The sequence below is a fragment of the Camellia sinensis genome, chromosome 2 (assembly GCF_055761805.1).
Source record: "Camellia sinensis isolate YWXY chromosome 2, ASM5576180v1, whole genome shotgun sequence".
NCBI classification, from domain to species: Eukaryota; Viridiplantae; Streptophyta; class Magnoliopsida; order Ericales; family Theaceae; genus Camellia; species Camellia sinensis.
The window spans coordinates 172,960,296-172,979,911 of record NC_138962.1 but is presented as its reverse complement, the minus strand read 5'-3'; the positions used below and the strand labels follow the sequence as shown (position 1 = coordinate 172,979,911).

Below are 19,616 nucleotides of genomic sequence, written 5' to 3'. Positions count from 1 at the left end.
CTGCGGAAGAAATTATATAGAACAGACAAGGTCCAATGAGCTGTGATAACGTACATGGGACAGAAGATTTAAAAACTCATATATATATACATAAGCATGCCAGTCAAAGGACACCAATATTTACAAATATCTACAGAAGTGTACTTCCCAAGACCTGATTTTACAAACAGTCATAGAGACTAGCATAAGTACAAAAAAACAGCCATGCAACTATACTGTGATCAGAACCTCCTTGGGAGACACAACGGTTGGCTGACAAAAACAGAACTGAAGACCGTCAACTCTGGCCCTGGTCACATGCCGGCTCACCTACATACATAATATAAACTGTGAGCGAAGGCCCAGTGAACAATAACAGAGTAAAGGGGTTGCAATGAATGAGTCTGTATAGGTTCAGAAATCATAATTCAGTTTTATATCAAATTCATAGTTTGCCCAGATCATATACAGAAATCATGAGCCATGCTTACATTTACGTGATACATCCATTAGCATTAACGGAGCAGATACAAAATAGATACAGACGCGTGAGGGTTACGAATAACCAGTTCCATAAAGGAACCTTCGGATCTGGGTAGCAGAGAATAAATACGCTGAGCCCCAGTGAGGGAGCCTCCGGTACGGGTAACAGAGTGCAGACAGATTAAGTTCCATAAAGGAACCTCCGATACCGGGTAACAGCCAACATATATCACATGATGCTAAGGATGTCACGAATAGATATAAAAAATTGGACAATCATGCATTGTATAGAACATATCATTTCAGAAAATAGATCTTATTTTATCACATAGAAAATAGATACAGTTGAACATAACTTTACTAAGTTATTACTCACAGTTGGCCTTGAGACAGACAGACGGAGCAGATTAGTCAAACAGTACGTGGCACGTGACCTACATAACACATAACAGGCACACACTTGAAACACAAAATCTAATCATACATAATTTACTTCATTGGCTCTTAATGTGTTTCTAACCCTTAATCCTCACTATGGAGTCTTAAACATGGCCTAGGAATGCCTAGGATGGAATGAGGATGCAAAAATGCCTTGGAAAACATTTTTCAAAACTTGTTTAAAACAGGGATCTCGCTCAAGCGTGGCTTTCTTCGCTCGAGCGCGCTTACCAAAACAGAGGGGTCGCTCGAGCGTAAACTCCTTCGCTCGAGCGGTCTGTAAAAATACAAAAGTACTGGTTGTTGAAAATCCCCGCTCGATGCTTGCTCGAGCGTGAGACACAGCTCTTCGCTCAAGCGTAGGTCTCTTCGTTCGAGCGTGCGTCTGCGTGCACCAAAAACCTGAGAGCTTGCAATCTACGATCGAGCCAGCACTCCTTCGCTCGAGCGTAGCTCTGAACAAAAGGTGGTCGCTCGAGCGAGGAAGCCAAAATCTGGAATTTCTAGATTTGCCTTCAAAGCTCAAACTAAGAATTCAACACACAAAAACTCAACCTTTTGGGCCAATTTTCTGAGAAACACTTGAAAACCAACAATATAATATGTTTTGAAGATCATTTGTAAAATCAAGCCCAAAAGTGAGACAATTGAACACCAAATCCAAAGAAGTTTCAAGAATAATGCAAGAACTTAACATACAAGTTTTCATTAGAAATCTAATGCTCTAAAACATGACCAAATGTAAGATTTGATCTCAAAACATGGGGAATTCATGGACTATAACCCAAATATGGACATGCATATGGGGAATTCATGAAAACATCTTCAAAACTCAATAATGTGCACATACATGCTTGAATTACTTCTCAATTCAACATTTAAACCAATTCTTGACTTTAATCTTCAATTTTACCATTGACTATGCAAGGTATAACTTAAATTCACAATCAAGAAGATGATTTTCCTACCTTGGGTCTTCAATTCCAAGTATGGAGGCTCAATTATGCAATTCTTCTACAATTCCTCAAATTTCCAAGCAAAATCTTGTTGAAACTAAGTTTTTCCCCATCTCCTACTCTCTCTCCCGTGGTTTGGTCTCTCAATGGATGATGAAAAGATGTAACAAATGTATGAATCATTCTTAAGGTTGCCTTAGGTAATGGGCCACTCAATGATAATTTGGTAATAAACTTAACTAATGTAATTTAATGTTATTTAATCTAATTTAATCATACCAAATCAAATTTTAACTAAACTTACCATAAAATCACATATATTCTTACTAGTATAAAACACTAATCAATTTCTGAATCGGTCGCCGATAAGACTTTCAATTCGCAGTTTAAAGTCAAAGACATGAATAAGTCATTTTATCGCAAATAGATAGAAACACAAAAATAATGCAATACACATGCAAATTAATCCCAAATCCTACCTAAATTACCATTAGACATAATTAAGTACGGATTAACATTAATCACAGGTTGGGGTTATTACACTTACCTCTACCAAGTCTTCCACTGCCTTTTGTTCAGCTGCTTTGCTGACGTCTGCGAATAGCTTGTTGATTTCTAGCTCTTCTACTATTTGTATGAACCCTTTTGCAGCCCGGCTGTCGTTTACTGTAACGAAACACTGTTTGGACATGATTTGGTCTCCTAAGACTTTTTCAATAATTCTGGTTTCGTTAGGGAACCGTAACACCTAGTGGTAGGTCGATGCCACCGCTTGCATGGCGTGCAACCATGCTCTTCCCAAGATTATGTTATAAGTGGAAGTGACTTTCAATACCCAAAATTCTACCTGTTTTGTCATCGTTCCTGCTTGACTGGTAGAATTATCTTGCCCACCATCCATTTTGGCATTGAGTTGAAGTCAACTAGGGGAGATGTTACGGGTGCCAAGTCTCTGTCCTCCAATTTTAGTTGCTTGAAGGTCTCGTAGTACATTATCTCGCATGAGCTCCCTTGGTCAATTAGGATCCGCTTGATGTCGAAATTCTTGACGCGCAGAGGAACCACCAGTGCATCGTTACCACCAGTGCATCGTTGTAAGGGCTTTGTAACCTTGCTAAGTCTTTGTTAGGAAAGGTGATGACGTTCGTTGCTTTCGTTCTTTCCTTTTTCACGGTTGGTTGTGCACTTAGTACCTCTTTCATGTGCTTAACCTTTTTGATAATACCTCTAAGTTCACATACTCGTTCAGGTTCGATGATTCCATGTATTACATTGATTATTCCTTGGGGTGGTCCGTCGACTGGCATCTCATTCGGCCTGTTGCGGTCCTAGGGGGCTGGCTGTGTTCCCCCTTCAATATATTAGTCCAAGTGGCCTGCGGCTACTAACTCCTCGAGATGTTGCCTTAATGGCGTACAGTTTTGAGTTCGGTGCTCCTTTTCATCATGGAAGGTGCAATGGAACCTATCATCGTAGCCTCTATGCGCTTCTCTCAACTTGGCTGGTCGTCGAACGAAGGGTTCATCGTGTATTTTGCTAAGAATCCAATAGATAGGTTTATTGAATACCGTGGTGATAGCAGTGCGGACTCTCAACTTCCTTGCTTGGGGGTACTTTCGGTTGGCTCGTCTACCTCGCCCATTTTTGATTGGCTGTTCTTCTTGCTCGACCGTATTAATTTTTGCTGTAGGTTTTTTGTCTGACATCGCTGTTGTGCCAGCTTTTGCTTTGGAGCGAGCGACATCTTCTTCTATCCAGATGTGCTAATGCACTATTTCCATTAAGGCCTCCATTGTGAGGGGCAGCGTCATCGTCATTGAATCTCTCAATTTATTGCCAGGCGGCAAACGTCGTTTGTACTGTGCGATAGCTAAGTTTGTGACGCAATCTCTAATTTGATTAAAAGTCTTCCAATACCAGTTATTGTAAGATCTCAATGTTTCCTTCTCGCCCATGTCTATGGACAGAAGTTGGTCAATCTCTACTGGCGTCTTGGTGGTCGTTCTAAATCTGGTCACAAATGCCTCTGCTAGTTGCGCCCATGAAGCTATGCTATCTTTTGGGAACCTTTCAAACCATGTTAAACCCAAGTCACCAAGGCTGAAAGGAAATAGGATACACATTAGAGCCTCGTTTCGCCGATATATGGCCATAACTTGGTGAAAGTGGCTCAAGTGCATGTAGGGGTCTGACTTCCTCTCATAAATAGTGAATTTGGGCTGATGGAAGCTTGAGGGTAATGATGCGTTCTCTATCGCCGGAATGAATGGCGAGCTCTGCAACCTCGCTAACACTTTGTCTACTAGTTCATAGGCAAGGCGTGGTTCTGGCATTCCAACCTTGACACTCCCATGTGTTCTGGGAGCCAACTGTTGCAGCGCTGAGACTCTATGGAGGTCGCGAGCCTAAGTGTGTTCTCTTCTTTGAGCCATTTTCTATAGCACTGTATGTAGGTCTGCCGACCTAGGCAACTTCGTGTGCCTAGATGTTGTTTGGTGCGAATGCGAGGGCCGATAACTCCTTCTCTCTGTATAAGACCTTTCAGTCCTCATTCTCTCAGACCTGGAGTAACAAGTCCTAGAAGTCCTCGATTGTGTGTTGCCTGTCCTGAGGCTTTTACTTTCAGCTTGTGACGGTGTGACTTGCCTATCATGATCCTCTGAGTGGTGAGAGTGTGTGTTGCCTTTGCGCCCTCCTTTTGTTGCCACCCCCTTGTCTTTTATCTGGCACTTCAACGTCTCCATGTCTGCCGCCATCCTCCGTATCAATTCATCTTGCTCCCTTACGCGATCCTCTAGAACCTGAGGATCCATCCTCTGCCTCTGCCTGTCAGGGCTCTGAGAGCAACGACAGCTTGAGCCCTGTCTTTCTCGTGTGTCTCTCCATGGGTTTTGTCGTCGGGGATCTAATTCTGCCATATGTGGGATAAAAGGTAAACCTTCGCGCCTCCTACCCCCTTCCGAGGTTTGCCCATCAATAGCAGAATGTCATAAGTCTTCATTGTGCGCCACAAATTTCAATTAAAGAGGAAACTCAATCAAAAGGTTTTGTTCTTTATGTGACTTCCCACAGATGGCGCCAATTGTACGAGCAGGAAATAATCTTCTCGTATAATCCTGTTGATCAAGTTTGCACTCCTCCAAACGTAGTCATTTTACTCTCTATAAACACAAATGTGAGCTAGCTGGCGAGAGTGTGCCGGAAACCTCTCCGATGCTTAAGTCATCAAAATAGACAATAGACACAAAAGCTCTGTGTATTTGAGAGTCTGAATTGTGATACCTGTACATAGGTCCTGTCATGGGCTTGTATAGATCTCACTTGGCACAATCCTAGCAGGATTCCAACTCTCCTTACCAGAGACCTCCTAGGAATTACACTCCCAAGGATAATGCCTATCCTGATAACACCTTACTCACTACTAACCAAATGAGACGGCTGCAACTTTTACCTCAGCTGGCACCAGACTTAACCGTGCTTACACAACTCGGTGCTACTTTAGTCAACATTGTTAGTCTTGACTTTGAGTTGTCGTCCTGCAAAGCTATCCTTTAGCTCGGTCCTCTTTCCACTAATACCTTGGTCCAGGATAGCCAGGTTAAGCCACTGGTAGCCCACCTCTGACTAGCCTGTGCTTAGATGATCTAGGACCGTGCTACATAAACAATTACTTCGAGCCAATGTCTAAGACGAATGGTCTTAGTTTGGTAAAAACTATTCACATAAATTACCCTCTCAGAATATATTCTAACAAAATATTTTAGTTAAGGACAATTTGAGTGCATGGTTACTATTGGTAGATATACAAAGTCTTTTTTTTTTTTTTTATCAGTAAAAGAAAGGGACTTCGTTGATGAAATCAACATATATTACATATGATTATACATCAATAAAAAGGAAAATAAGAGCAAAGAGCATTATAGTATGACTTTCTAATCCCAACTAGATTAGCATCAAGCAAAACTCTTAATCATATACTAGTTTATGCTAAAAGAGTCGGTGAGAAACAAATAGTGGAAGAGGAAACAAAGCAAATAACAAGCCCCAAGTAGGCAATAAACAACAATCCTCAACACTAGCTCATTAACAGGATAGCAACAAAAAAACCAGTAGCGAGCAGTAACCAAAGTGCTCTTCCTAATTGAGATATACACATTGTTTTCTTTGCATATGAACAGTTGGGGCTTGTTCTCTAGGCTTGTAAACACACCACTTATGGCCCCGCATAGATAAAGTGCCCATTTATACGTAAAACTAGGGGTGCAACTCGGGCGGGTTCGGTCGGGTTGGGGGCCTGCCCAAGCCCGACCCGAATTGTATTTGGCACTGCCCAAGCCCGCCCAAGCCCGACCATGAACCCGAACATTGTTGCCCAAGCCCGGCCCAAGCTTTGTATTTTGAACTCGGGTTGCCCGAATTGCCTGAGTTCAGAAACCTGTAGGTAGATCTAAGGATAGACATAAAAGATGCTAATCTAATGGTAGAAAACTAACCAAAAAAAAATAAAAAATAAAAATTAAGACTAACTCTTTTACTTAATAGAAGACTAACCAAAAATAAAAATAAAAATAAAAATTAAGACTAACTCTTTTATTTAATTTATATATATTACATAATTTATTAAATTATATATATATATATATATTATATTATATAATTTATATAATATATTAAATTGAATTCGGGTTCGGGTTGCTCGGGTTGGCCATTGGTTCTGCCCAAGCCCGGCCCGAATTGCAATTCGGGCATCAAAAATCTGTCCAAACCCGTCCAGATTACAAGATATAGTTGCCCAAGCCCTAAAAAAACTCGGGCTGGGCTCGGGTTGCTCGGGTTGAGCCCGCCCGAGTTGCACCCCTACGTAAAACAATGTTTGGCTAATCAGATAATTGTAACTATAATTGGATTACCGACAATTATTATTATGTTTTTTTGAGAAAAGAAGGTTCAAGTTTTTGAAGACTATATGATCTATTCATGAGACTACAATTGTCTAATTAATATGATTTTCTATATAAATGATTTGTTTGGAAAACCTTACAAGGTAAACAGTTTGGATTATTGACATGGATCTGCGATTTGTTGGGAAACTCAACTAGAGAGAATCCCTTTTTTATTTTATTTTTTCCTTTTAGTATTATTTTATTTTTATTTTTATTTTTATTTTTTCTGTTTATGATTTTTATTTATGTTATTTTGGAGTTGTTTTAGCATGCAACAGTTGCTGTTCAAGGAGACAAGTATTATGGAACAAAGGCAACCGTGAATGTTTGGAAACCCATAGTCCAACAATCTAATGAATTTAGCTTGTCCCAGCTCTGGATCATGGCAGGTTCTTATCCTTCAGATCTCAACACTATTGAAGCTGGTTGGCAGGTACACTTTCACATTAATTTGATTATATTGTAGATTTTCTCGCTATTCTCCCTTTTGTTTCTATAACAAAAAAATACAACATATAATCTAATTTATTACTGCATTTCCCTATTTGATTAGCATCCCTATTTTTAACAAATCTCATTTTGGTCCATTCACTTTTACTAATATTCTACTTTTTATTTAGAAAAATTACACCGGAAATCTCTATATTTTAGTCTTTATGTCATTTTGGTCTTTATAGTTTCAATTAGTTTGATTTTGACTATAAGTTATGATTTTGTCAAAATTTTGTCCAATTAATTACAATTGTTAGTATTTTTTATTTTTGGTTGAAAAATGTGTACATGAGTGGCATGTATCATGTTTTATAGGTAAAATTATAAACTTGTTTAATTTATTGAGTTAATCTTAACAAAGTCACTGATTATTTCTTTCAAAAACTTAATTGGCATTATCAATTAAACCAAATTGACACAATTTAAAATTAAATGTCAAAATTAAGCTAATTAAATGATAGTGTCCTAAATGACACAAGAGGTAAAATGCAGGGATTATCCATATAATTTGCTATTTATTTATGTCCTTAAATAAATGTCGAGTGTAACACACATACCAATTTTCATTCAATGTCATTTATATCAAATAGACAAAATAATTTATTATTCTTTGACTGAAAGTATAAAGAATTAACTATTACAAATAAAGATAAGAAGGCTAGATTGACATGTTGGTGAAAGTATAGAGGTGCGAAATACAATTTACCATTTATCATCTTTGCCGTGAGTGATGATCCCTACACACACCACACACGCACACAAACACACACACACACACACAAAATTATCATCAAACTAAATTTAAAATATTAGCCATACACTTTACTTTTCTTTCCCATTTTTTGTGTTAGTATCTTTTCTCTTTGTGTTTCACTTCATTTCATTTATGTCTCCTCTCTATGAGGAAAAAAAAAAAAAAACAGGTTTTCCAAGACATGTATGGAGATGACAACCCCAGACTTTTCACCTACTGGACTGTGAGTCTTTAATCATTTTAATTTTTTTTTCCAGTAATGTTTCTTTTGAGTTTCTTTTTTCTCTAGGATAGTGTTAATATATATATATATATATATATACACGTGTTTAATGGTAAAATTGGTTAATGTTAAATGACAGAGAGATGCATATCAACACACAGGATGCTATAACCTGCGCTGCCCAGGCTTTATTCAAACCAGCAATAAAATGGCACTGGGGGGCACCATCTCCCCTATTTCTGCTTATGATGCTTCCCAATATGAAATCAACTTCCTAGTTTGGAAGGTAACATTTTATACATTAAGAACAATGGACTTTTACATTACCCACTGATTTTAATTGTTTAAATATTTAAAGTACTCTTATATAAAATAGAGTAAAAACAAATATTCTAATGTTGCTCCCTTATAATGGTAGTGCAATTTCAAAATAGTAGATTATAGAAAGATTCAGAGAATCTTTGACATCACATATGCTCATACCTTTATGGTTTTTATTTTATTTTATTTTTTTTACTTTTACTTTTAGGAGGGGAGGTTTAAAGTGGTATTATATGACAATAAATAAGTCTGTTCCCTTGTGTTCTATGAAGCACGGGTATAGGTATAAGTTCTGATATTGATACGATACGAGTATATTGATATGGTAAATTTTAAAAAAAGTAGGGTACAAGTATAGTTTTGTACTTTTGTAAAAAAAAAAAAAAAAAAAAAAAAAATTAATTTGAAGAAATGCAAAAATTAATTAAATAGTTTAATTTGTTAAGATCCAACCTACAATTAATATTTAATGTCTCGGGAAACACTATGGTGCATACACTTTGAAGGGTATGCACTATATGCATCTTATAACTAAAAAAAAAAAATGACAAAACTTCAATTTTCTGAAAAAAAAAAAAATTCATAACTAAAGGCAATATGAGACATAACTAAAATAATGTCATAACTAAAAAAGAAAATTAATTATAATTAAACAAAAAAATGACATAACTAGGGATGCATATGGTACATCATTTTTAAACTCTGTATATTAGAATTTCTCCAAAAGTACATGTATAAACTAAAATTAAATATCATTATATTAAATAACTTAAAAATTATAGTTTAATTTTAAAATCATATCACATGTTAAACTAAAAATAAAAAAGAAATCTAATAAAAGGAATTTTATCTCTGTAGTAGAACAAAATATTATTTCGACTGAGGTACGGTACGGCGTGGGTATATATTAGGTATGTCTAGGTATGCCAAAAATTAAGCATAAAAAAAAATTGAAACGTGTGTCGTGTACCCGATTTGTATGCAAAAGTATCATATCAAATACCATATGCCAGTAACTATCCAGTTCAAGTACAACATGTTTGTTGAAGTACCCATACTTCATAGTTTGTGTTGCTTCTAGTATCGAGTGTTAGTTAATTTAAAATACAATTAGGAGCTACATAAAGAAAATAAAACCCTATTGCCATGCTGTTGCATATGTTGGCCATCATATTTGTGCATTATTTGCTTCTTAGTAGTAGTGTTTAATTTGGTTAAGCCTAACTTCTTCACGTGGAATATGCAATTAAGGATATTGTTGATGAGTCTATGATGAGGATTATTGTTACTTAGAAGGTCTACAATGAGACTAGCATTCACTTTTAATTCGATGTTGCTCAAGTTAAGGTTGACTGTCATGACAAGCCCATCTCGTAAGGCCCAAAATTCAACATTACTAATGGAAGGACCAATGTATCTAAACCCATCAACACCAAAATCTATCAAGTTGTGTTTGATTGGAAGATTTGAGAAGAAACTTCAAAATAAAAAAAAAAGAAAAAAAGAAAAAGATATGTGAAATATATATTTCATCTAATTTCACATATTTTTTTTCCTTTTCTTTCCATAACTTTTCTCAAATCCTCCAATCAAACACAAACGCAATCTTGGTTGACCAAGCACCACTAGCCCAACCCGGATTTCTCTTTGCGGCCTAATCAATGTTGAGTTTGAGGTGCATCAATGCTGGTGTTTCTCAACCTACAAACATGGTTTCCCTATGGTGGGGGAAGAAAAGAGGCTTCACCATAAAAAAACACTCAAAGGCTATGGAAATTAATGATAGAGGAGGGGAAGTTTCGGTATTTAGGGGTTGTTTGGGATGAGAGTTTGGGGTTAAAATAACTAATAAAGACAAAATTAGCTATTTTAGCCAGTAAGACAAAATATCACATCCAAACCATAATCATTTCATTTTTTCTTTTACAATCGTCAAATCAATTACAAAAAAAGTCCATCATCATCTCAAATATAATTTTTTAAGCTAGTCTAAAATAGTTAAAAAGTCAGACTAAAAAGGTTCATACCAAACAAAGACTTAGTATTGTCATTAGGGAGGGAGGTAAAAACAATCCTGTTTCTATGAAGCCAAATGTACCAATATGCCATCATTGGTGAAATTATCCTTTTGTTGACTAAAATTTTAGTCATAAAAAGGCTATTTTAATTGGCAAAAGCATTTTGCCACAAAAAATTTTGGTCGTCACTTTAGTCGTTAATATATGGTCGGAGAAAGTAATTAAACTTTTGGTTGTTGAATATATAACTACCATGACTAGACCATTTGGTAGCTAAAACGTTACTTGCCAAAAAGTATTGTTTCCTTGACCAAAAGTAAGCCGACCAATACCTTTGGTCACCAAACGTGAGTAGCAATGTTTTGAACACCAGACTGGACTGGCCAGGTCAAGCTGAACCGTCAACCGGACTAGGATCCTCCATTTTGCTAAATGGCAAGCAAATTTGCGAAACTATATTGTCTGGGAACGTTAAACATAGAACCACATGGAAGTATAGCAAATAACCACCACGTCACATTCAACTTTTGTTTATATTTGGGAAATATGTATATATATCTTTATTAGATTTTCTTTCAAACATTACATATAATTAATATATTTTACAAATAATAAACATAAATATATTTATTGAATTATAAATTTATCTTAAAATTTAAAAATAATTTAAATTAATGTATCTTAATTCTTATGTTATTATTAAATATTTTAAAATATATTTATGAAATAATTATGACGTCACGATTTGATTCCAATTTGGCCTGACAGTTGAATCGGTGACTTGTTCATCCAATCCCTTTTCTAGTTCGTTTACCAGTCTGGTTTTTAAAATATTGGTGAGTAGTGAAACAAGGAAATTTAGTTGCCAAAAGTATTAGTTGTTTTTCCCAACCTATCACTTGGTTGCCACATAATACAATAGATATGCTAATCATCAAAATGACATCATTTTGATATCTCTAAAAAAAATTTAGTTCTTTTTATTTTTATTTTAACCTTCCCGCATCTAGTTTTCGTGACCAATATTTCAAATTAGTCGCAAAACATTAGTGAGTAAATCGCATTAGTCGTGAAAAATAAAAACTTTTGGCTACTTTATTTTTTTTGGTCGACAAATATGTGTTTTCCCTACAGCAGGTGTTAGTCAACTATATGTCCCAGTATGCGTCCAACATGCAAAACGATGTCGTTTTGCTACCTGCGACTAAATTTCATTAGTAAAAGTTTAACGTCTCTCACCCATATTTTCACCCTCCCGCCTCTATTTTTGGTGACTAATATTTCAAAGTAGTCGTGAACATATCTGCGACTAAATCATGTTAGTTGGAAATGTGATATTTTCGCGACTAAAATTTATTTAGTCGGCAAAAGTGGTCAATGAAATCAATTAAAATAGTTACTTTCCAAACACACTCAAAATCTTTGGTAGGTGGAGGGGAAGGTAACCAAAGATTTTGAGAGTGTTTGGAAAGTGACTATTTTAATTGATTGTTTTAATTTTTTTTATTTATAAAAAGACAGTAAAAAAAATTTAAAAAAAATGATGTAATTAGATGTTTTAGCTTTTTAACTATTTTAACTAAAAAGCCAACACCCAAAGTGGCCTTTCTTTTTATGTCTCTATCATTGTTTATTATCATATACACAAGTATGTATATTTAGTAGTAGTGGTGGATTTTAAATGGTGGATTTTATTGTTTTATTCTTCATGTTCAGACAAATGATTTTTTATTTTTTTCTTTTCAGACAATTAAAAATTGGTTTTTGTTGAAAAATTTAAAATATTGAAAAAGCATAACATAATTTCAAAGAAGTCAATGTCAACCTGACTTATTCATCTTATAACTTCTCCACTTTTTGAAATATTTTATCAGACTCTTTATTTATTTAATTTTCTCTGTTGAATATCTTTTTGATTTTGTTAATAATGGGTGTGGTAATTTGGTAGGACACAACAAGAGGTGCATGGTGGTTGCAATTTGGGAATGAGGTACTGGGTTACTGGCCAACCTCCTTGTTTTCATACCTTGCTGACAGTGCTTCACAGATTCAGTGGGGAGGAGAGGTGCTGAACTATGCATCAGGTGGGCAACACACCACCACCCAAATGGGGAGTGGCCACTTCCCTGAAGAAGGGTTTGGCAAAGCTAGTTACATCAAGAACATCCAGAGCGTAGATGGTTCCAACAATCTAAGAGCTCCTATAGGTGTTAGCACTTTGGCTGAGAAATCCAATTGCTACAATGTTCAAGCGGGCAATAATAGGGACTGGGGCAACTACATGTACTATGGTGGTCCTGGTAGAAACCCTAATTGCCCATGACCAAAATCAAAAAAATGAAGAAGTAGAAACTAGAATAGTATAAAGAGTAATTATAGTGACTAAATTTGAATATCATATGATTTGATGTCTTACATGACATTAATCATATATCACTTGATTTGATAAGCTCTACTTATGTTGCAACTGATATTTAAATAGAATAAAATTACAACTGATATAGTGGCTTGTAAAACGGTCACCTTAGGTGATATTTAAATATGGTTATTCAAATGTGGTTACACTAACATTATTTTAAGGGTAAATTATACTTTTAAATATTGTAATTTGATTAAAATTTTATTTTGATCCTTGTTGTTTTAATGTTAACAATTCGGTTTTTACACTTTAAATACAATTTTAATTTTGTCCTTCAGTTCAAATTTGGTGTTAAAATTAATGATTTTGTAACACGTTTCAAGCACTTGAGGTGTATAGATAGAAATTGGGCAAATTACACTAATAGTCTCTACATTTTGCCTCTAGTGTCATTTTAGTCTCTCCACTTTCAATTGGCTCAATTTTGACCCTTAATTTCAGATTTTGTGTCAATTTGGTTCAATTAATAATACCGTTAGTATTTTTGATGGAAAATAATTACTAAATTGATTGAGTTTAACTCACTGAATTAAGCAAACTTATTATTTTGTCCTTAAAATCATGACACACGCCACTTATGTACGCATTTTTATGAAAAAAATGCTAACAATTGAATTCAATTGGATTAAATTGAGACAATGTCACAAATTCAGGGATAAAATTGAGTCAATTGAAATTACAGGGATCAAAATGATATAAAGATCAAAATACAGAGACTACCAGTATAATTTGCTATAGAAAATTTGGACAATAAGTTGAATGGAATGATAAAATTGAAACTAAACTTAAAATGTAGGGACTAAAGTGAAATTTAAGTCAAGCTATAGAGGGGAAATTTGTAATTTATCCTTATTATAATATAAAATCATGTGAATGTGAATCTTTTTGGAAGTTTCACTTTTTTTAGGCTCCCAATATGAGAAGTTGGATGCAGAGAAGTGCTCAAAATTTCTTCAAACTAAAAGAAACAGTCACCTTTCATGCTCTATAGGTAATTTCTTTTATGCCTCTTACTTTGGATTAATAAATTGTGCATTAGAATAATTGTTAAGGAATAAGGAAGCCCACAAATGCATAATAATACTGACTGAATCTATTAGGGAGAAATTTTAGAATCCACAAACGTCACATCAAAGCCAAACATATATTATTTGAAACTCATACCCACTTAAAAGTTTAAGTCCAAAAGTGAATAGCCCACTTAATGTATATTAAGATCCAAATCTTTTAGTCCTTATCTGATGTTGAACTCTAACTTTACACATGTTCCAACAATGTCCCCTCATGCGAACCAAACATCGGGCCTCTCCTTACTCTCACTCGAGTCTTGATCTTCATCCACAAGTTCATCATAGATAAGACGCACCCCCCCGTAATCCTGATCAATAACTCTTCAACATCGAGTTGAACCAAACCTACCCACTTGCACAAACTCCATCATGAGTGACCATACTCCATTGAGAGAGCCATCTTGCCGTAGTCCAACTTTTATGTGCGCTAGGAATTTGGCTCCATCAAGAGTCACCAAAGATTTTTTTGTTCTTGCTCCATCAAGAGTTTTCCGTGCAAGCCTAAGTCCACTAACATCAAATGCTCTAGGAGATTCTGCCCATAGATCGTCTACCATTGGCTCTGATATCGGTTGTTAGGGAATAAGGGAGTTTACAAGTGCACAACAATAGTAGTCCAATCCATTACAGAGAAACTCTAGAATTCACAGACGCCACATCAATCAATGCTCAACATATATTGTTTGAAACTCATATCCACTTAAAAACTTAAGTCTATAAATGGATAACCCATCTAATATATATTAAGAGCTATTTTTTTTAATTTTATTTTTTATTCAATATAAAATTCTACTTTTACACATACTCCAACAATAGTATTATGTTGATCATAGCAACATAGTGTGATATGTTCTTTTTTAGAAAATGCATTCTCTTTAACTTTTTAGTCCAGTTGATGGCTTTTATATGATCTTTTGATTATCTTTTTGGGCTTGGGAGAGAGAGAGAGATGAATTCCATCAACCTCTGATCAAATAAGATCTACAATTTTTGTATTTAATGAATATAAAATCTGCTGAAATATATTCCATTAACCTCTGATCAAATAAGATCTATAAATTTTATGTTTAATGAATATAAAATCTGCTGAAATATATTACACATAAGCAGTGGCGGAGCCAGAAAATTAAATTAGAGGGGGCACTTATTAATTGTAATAGTTTTTACAAAAATATTCCACGCAAGTTTTTACGATTGATTTCGAAAAACATCAAAAAAAAAAAAAAATAATGTTATTTGTAACTAGTGTATCACGGACAATACAAAAAAATATGGATATAAGCCTTAAAATATATTATGTAACGATAAATTATTTTTTTATACAAAATTTGATTAAAAATTCAATATAATGGTAATACCACGTCATCACTGGTGTGTGATATCACCTACTAATGGTAAATAAACACATAGAGAGTGAACTTCACATGTCCAATGTAATTAATAATCCAATAAATTTCATATATTTATAGTGAGATTACGTATACTTGCATATCACTAAAAATGATATCACCGTTACATTAAAAAATTTCCATAGATAATATGGTTTATTTATAGTAGGCTCTTCATTTTCAATCAAAACAAACATTATTATTCTAATAATTTTTAAAATGTCATTGACATTTCACTTTAATAATATTTTTGTAATTTTTTATTTAAAATATTTTCTTTATGTTTGCCAAAAAAAAAAATTCTCAAAATCCAGTGGGACACGTGACCCTCCTGGTCCCATGCTCCCTCCGCCACTGCACATAAGTGGTGCTAAAATTTGATGCTTTCTGGCTAGTTTGGTGCAACTTTTTATTAAATAAAAATTGATAATAAAAAATTTAAAATCAAATGCGTATCTCTTTTAGCTTTTACTTAATTAACTCTTTTTTTTTAGTTTACTTAAATTATTTCTGTTTAATAAGTTAAAAATAAAATTACACCAAACAATTTAATATAAACACTTGAAATAATTTTTTTTTCCCTTAAAAACCAAGAATTATAAACAACTCATGAATTTCGCTAAACAACACCCTTGTTACTATTAGTTTTTTTCATGATAATAATAGAAAAATAAATAAAATAAAATAGGACTGACAAAACAACCCTATTTTTTAAATTTATTTATTTAATTAAAGAATGAAATATAGAATAGACTACATAATGGATTTGAATCAACCAAAATCACTAGAACAAATTAGTAACATGAATAAATAACTATTAGGACTTGTCGAAATAAGATTAATCTTCAAAAAATAAAGAACAAACGACAAGGAAGGCAAACCGAGTCCTGTGTTTCACATAATTTCTTTAAAGCAGATTCACCTTCTCACTGGTAGTGTTGTAGGTTTGTTGGCGTCTCTCCCAGGATAAAATGGTTGAACGTGTGCTACAATAGCACTCACTGAAGCAGCTCCGACGAACTTGACCATTAGTAATACTCTGTCTCTAACAAGAACCAAAGGAAATGACTAGCAAAGAGAAGATGAAAAATTCTAGATTTATTTTGATGCAAAATCATCTCCATCTTTTTATCTCAAAACACCATTGTTAAGTTTTTATTATTGGTAATCCCGTTTCACAAAACTCATTTCAGTTGTAATTTTATTCGATCGCTTATTTTATTGAGGCTATGAATATTTAGAAGTGGATCCAACCCGAATTGTGCCTATGCAGAGGAGTTTGTGATCTTAATCCTTTCATGTTTGCCACTTTGTAGTTGAAGTTGTTTGATTGCTCGATCGAAGAAAATGATCATCCAGTATTTTTGCAGAGCGCCTGAACTTTTGGGAAGAAAGTTTTACTGCTTGAACGGTGAAAGTTGCACTCGAGTAGTTAGCTTATACGTTTTGCACCGCCTTTACTCACACTGCTCAAACGGTTTGCAGGATCCTGTTTACTATAAAGTGTGCTGTTTGCTCGCTTTTGGGTTTCTAGCTGTCCAGATTTTCAGATATGAAGAAAAAACAAAGTGTTTTATATTGAAGGGTGATTAATGAGTGTTTCCTTGATAATTTAAGAGTGATCAATGGATCCATGAACTTTACATCAACATCATCAAGGGGTTTGTTTATTTTGTTTTATTCACAAAAAAGAGAGTTGTTCTTTGGTGGATTCTGGGAAACTTGGGCCTGAAGTTTTGGTGGATTCTAGAATGGCTAATTGTTGTGGATTCGACATCAGCGTTGTGGATTTGACGTTCACTACAAGAATTAACACTTTTGGCAACAAAAAAATTGGTCGCTAAAAGTCTATTTTTGGTCGGCAAAAGTTATTCGCGACCAATTTTTTTGGTCGCTACTTTGGTCGCCAATTGAGGGTCGGCAAAAGTAATTCGCAACCAAAATTTTGGTTGGTCGGCAAAAGTTGGATTTGCCGACTAAATTTTTGGTCGCTAAATATTTAATTATCGCGACTAATTCATTTTGTCGCTAAAACACTTTGGTCGTGAAAAGTGATATTTTCCCGACCAAATATCTTAGTCGCCAATTGACACATTTTGCGACCAAAAAGTTTGGTCGCCAATTATCACATTCAACAACTAAAAAGTTTGGTCGCCAATTGTGACATTCCACGACCAAAAAATTTGGTTGCCATTTGTTACTTTTCGCGACCAAAACTTTTGGTCGGCAAAAATGAGTTTCCGCGACCAAGAGCTGTTTTGGTCAGCAATAGATGTATTTTTTGCGACCAAAACTCTTGGTCAGCAATTGTCATTTTTTGCGAAAAAAAATTATTTTGGATGTCGCGACTAATAAATTGGTCGCCAAAGCAGGAAAACAATACACCTGTAATTCCTAATAATTCATTCAATCCATAATAAACCTATAATTTTAAAGCATCATTCAAATTAACTGAATCATTAACATTCGACACAATACATAATTAATTAACAGTCAACACAATACAACTATTCTAAGTTTTCATTCACAAGTCACATCCATCTAGTATAACAATTTGAAACATAACTATTTGTTATCCATGCGCAGCTATCAACAAATAAAACTACTAATACTTGTTATCCATACACATCCATCCAAAAATATTTAATGCTCCCAAAAATGCTCATACTGCCAAGTAGTCTTGTACAATTTAGCTTCGTGAACTTGTTAAGAAATATGTTGGAGGGTGCTCGTCTGGTTCGCGAACTTTTGATCCACTTTTCCCAACTTTTGATCCACTTTTCAATGATGGCCCCATCGATATTGTTTTAGCCACTTCAAATGTTTCTGGGAACAAAGAAAAATTATGTCACTATGAAACAGCACTACCAAACAAAGATAATAAAACCTCAACAAACTTCACTACAACATACCTTGAAAAGCCCCAGAGTGCTTGTTGGGAAACAATTAATGAAATCAAATATAATTACCAAGCAAATAAATTTAGATTTTATCACGGTGATAAGTCATTCCACATGAATCAACAGCTTGTTGCTTCTACATTAGAATGCACTTATTAATGAAACTAGAACAATTATTGAGCAACTGTATGACATTTGATGTGTGAAGTGTTCTTTTTCTCATGTTCTTTTCTTTATGGAACTGGGTGATCTTAGAAATCCAAAGCTTTTTTTACTTACATTTGAGTAAGCAGGGTGAACAGAGCTATGTGAGCCTTATTACCCTGGCTACCCTTCCTGAGGCATATGCCTGCTTATCAACAATTGCTATATAGACTAATTGCTAATTGCTATATAGATGATCTACCTGCTTATCAACAAAACATCAAGTCTAATAACTCAGACAAGGGAGGACAATGATATTTCACATAATAGGGGATGCCAAGTGACATTTTCTATTATGGCAAGGGTGTCAATGTAATTTACCGTTTATTTTAACTAATACTCTTAGTGACTGAGTTGACTTGAAAAGTACAAACCTGCATGCTGTGACTCTTTTGCATCGAAGGATTCGGTCCCACCTGACAAGAAATGGTGAATGTTATCCTTCTGAACAGTAGTATACAGGGCCATGGGGTACAAAAGGCAAAATGTACCTTTTCTAAGTCGACATTCTCAGAGGTAACTTTGAAACGTCCCTTTTGTTGAACAAGTGGCTTTACCTTGTCATCAAGCTCTTCACTGTTTACTGTCCACAATAAAATCTGAATTAGATGAAAACGCAAAAAATGTGTTTGACACCATATAGAAGCCAATATAATCAACCAAATGAAGTCAACGTAGTTTTGCACATGAAAGTAAGTTCTCTAGGAACTAAGAATTGAGAAAAATTATGTTTACTTGCCTGAAGTTCTGGAAGCTCTAGACAGAATTTCAGGAGGTGCATCGTCCAATGCCTGTGGAACAGGAGCTCCATTGCAACTCGACATATCTCGTAGCTGATTTTGCGATTTATCACTGAAAATTGCAGAAATTTCACTAGAAACTCACAATGGATAAGAAGTGAAATTTCTTGATTATAGTTTTTAAAAATGCAAAAATGAAGAGAGATAGAGAAAGAGAGAGTCCAAGTCAATAACAATAACAATAACAATTATGTGCCCAGTAGAAGTGTGAAATAGGTATTTGGATTA

The 19,616-nt window shown here is 34.8% G+C and overlaps 1 protein-coding gene across 3 annotated transcripts in view; it reads left to right on the top strand.

Annotated features, from left to right (window-relative positions):
- The window catches only part of LOC114260887 (protein neprosin), a 61,280-nt gene extending 48,044 nt beyond the window's left edge, over window positions 1-13,236 (top strand). The window contains exons 4-7 of one of the 3 annotated variants that reach the window (XM_082916130.1): window positions 7,068-7,232; window positions 8,215-8,268; window positions 8,408-8,554; window positions 12,556-13,236. In XM_082916130.1, the coding sequence (XP_082772256.1) occupies window positions 7,068-7,232; window positions 8,215-8,268; window positions 8,408-8,554; window positions 12,556-12,930 (741 nt within the window). In that variant the 3' untranslated portion in view covers window positions 12,931-13,236. The remainder of the gene's footprint in view (window positions 1-7,067; window positions 7,233-8,214; window positions 8,269-8,407; window positions 8,555-12,555) is intronic. The other 2 variants (XM_082916131.1, XM_082916132.1) reach the window with 2 other exon arrangements.
- The last annotated feature ends 6,380 nt before the right edge of the window (window positions 13,237-19,616 follow it).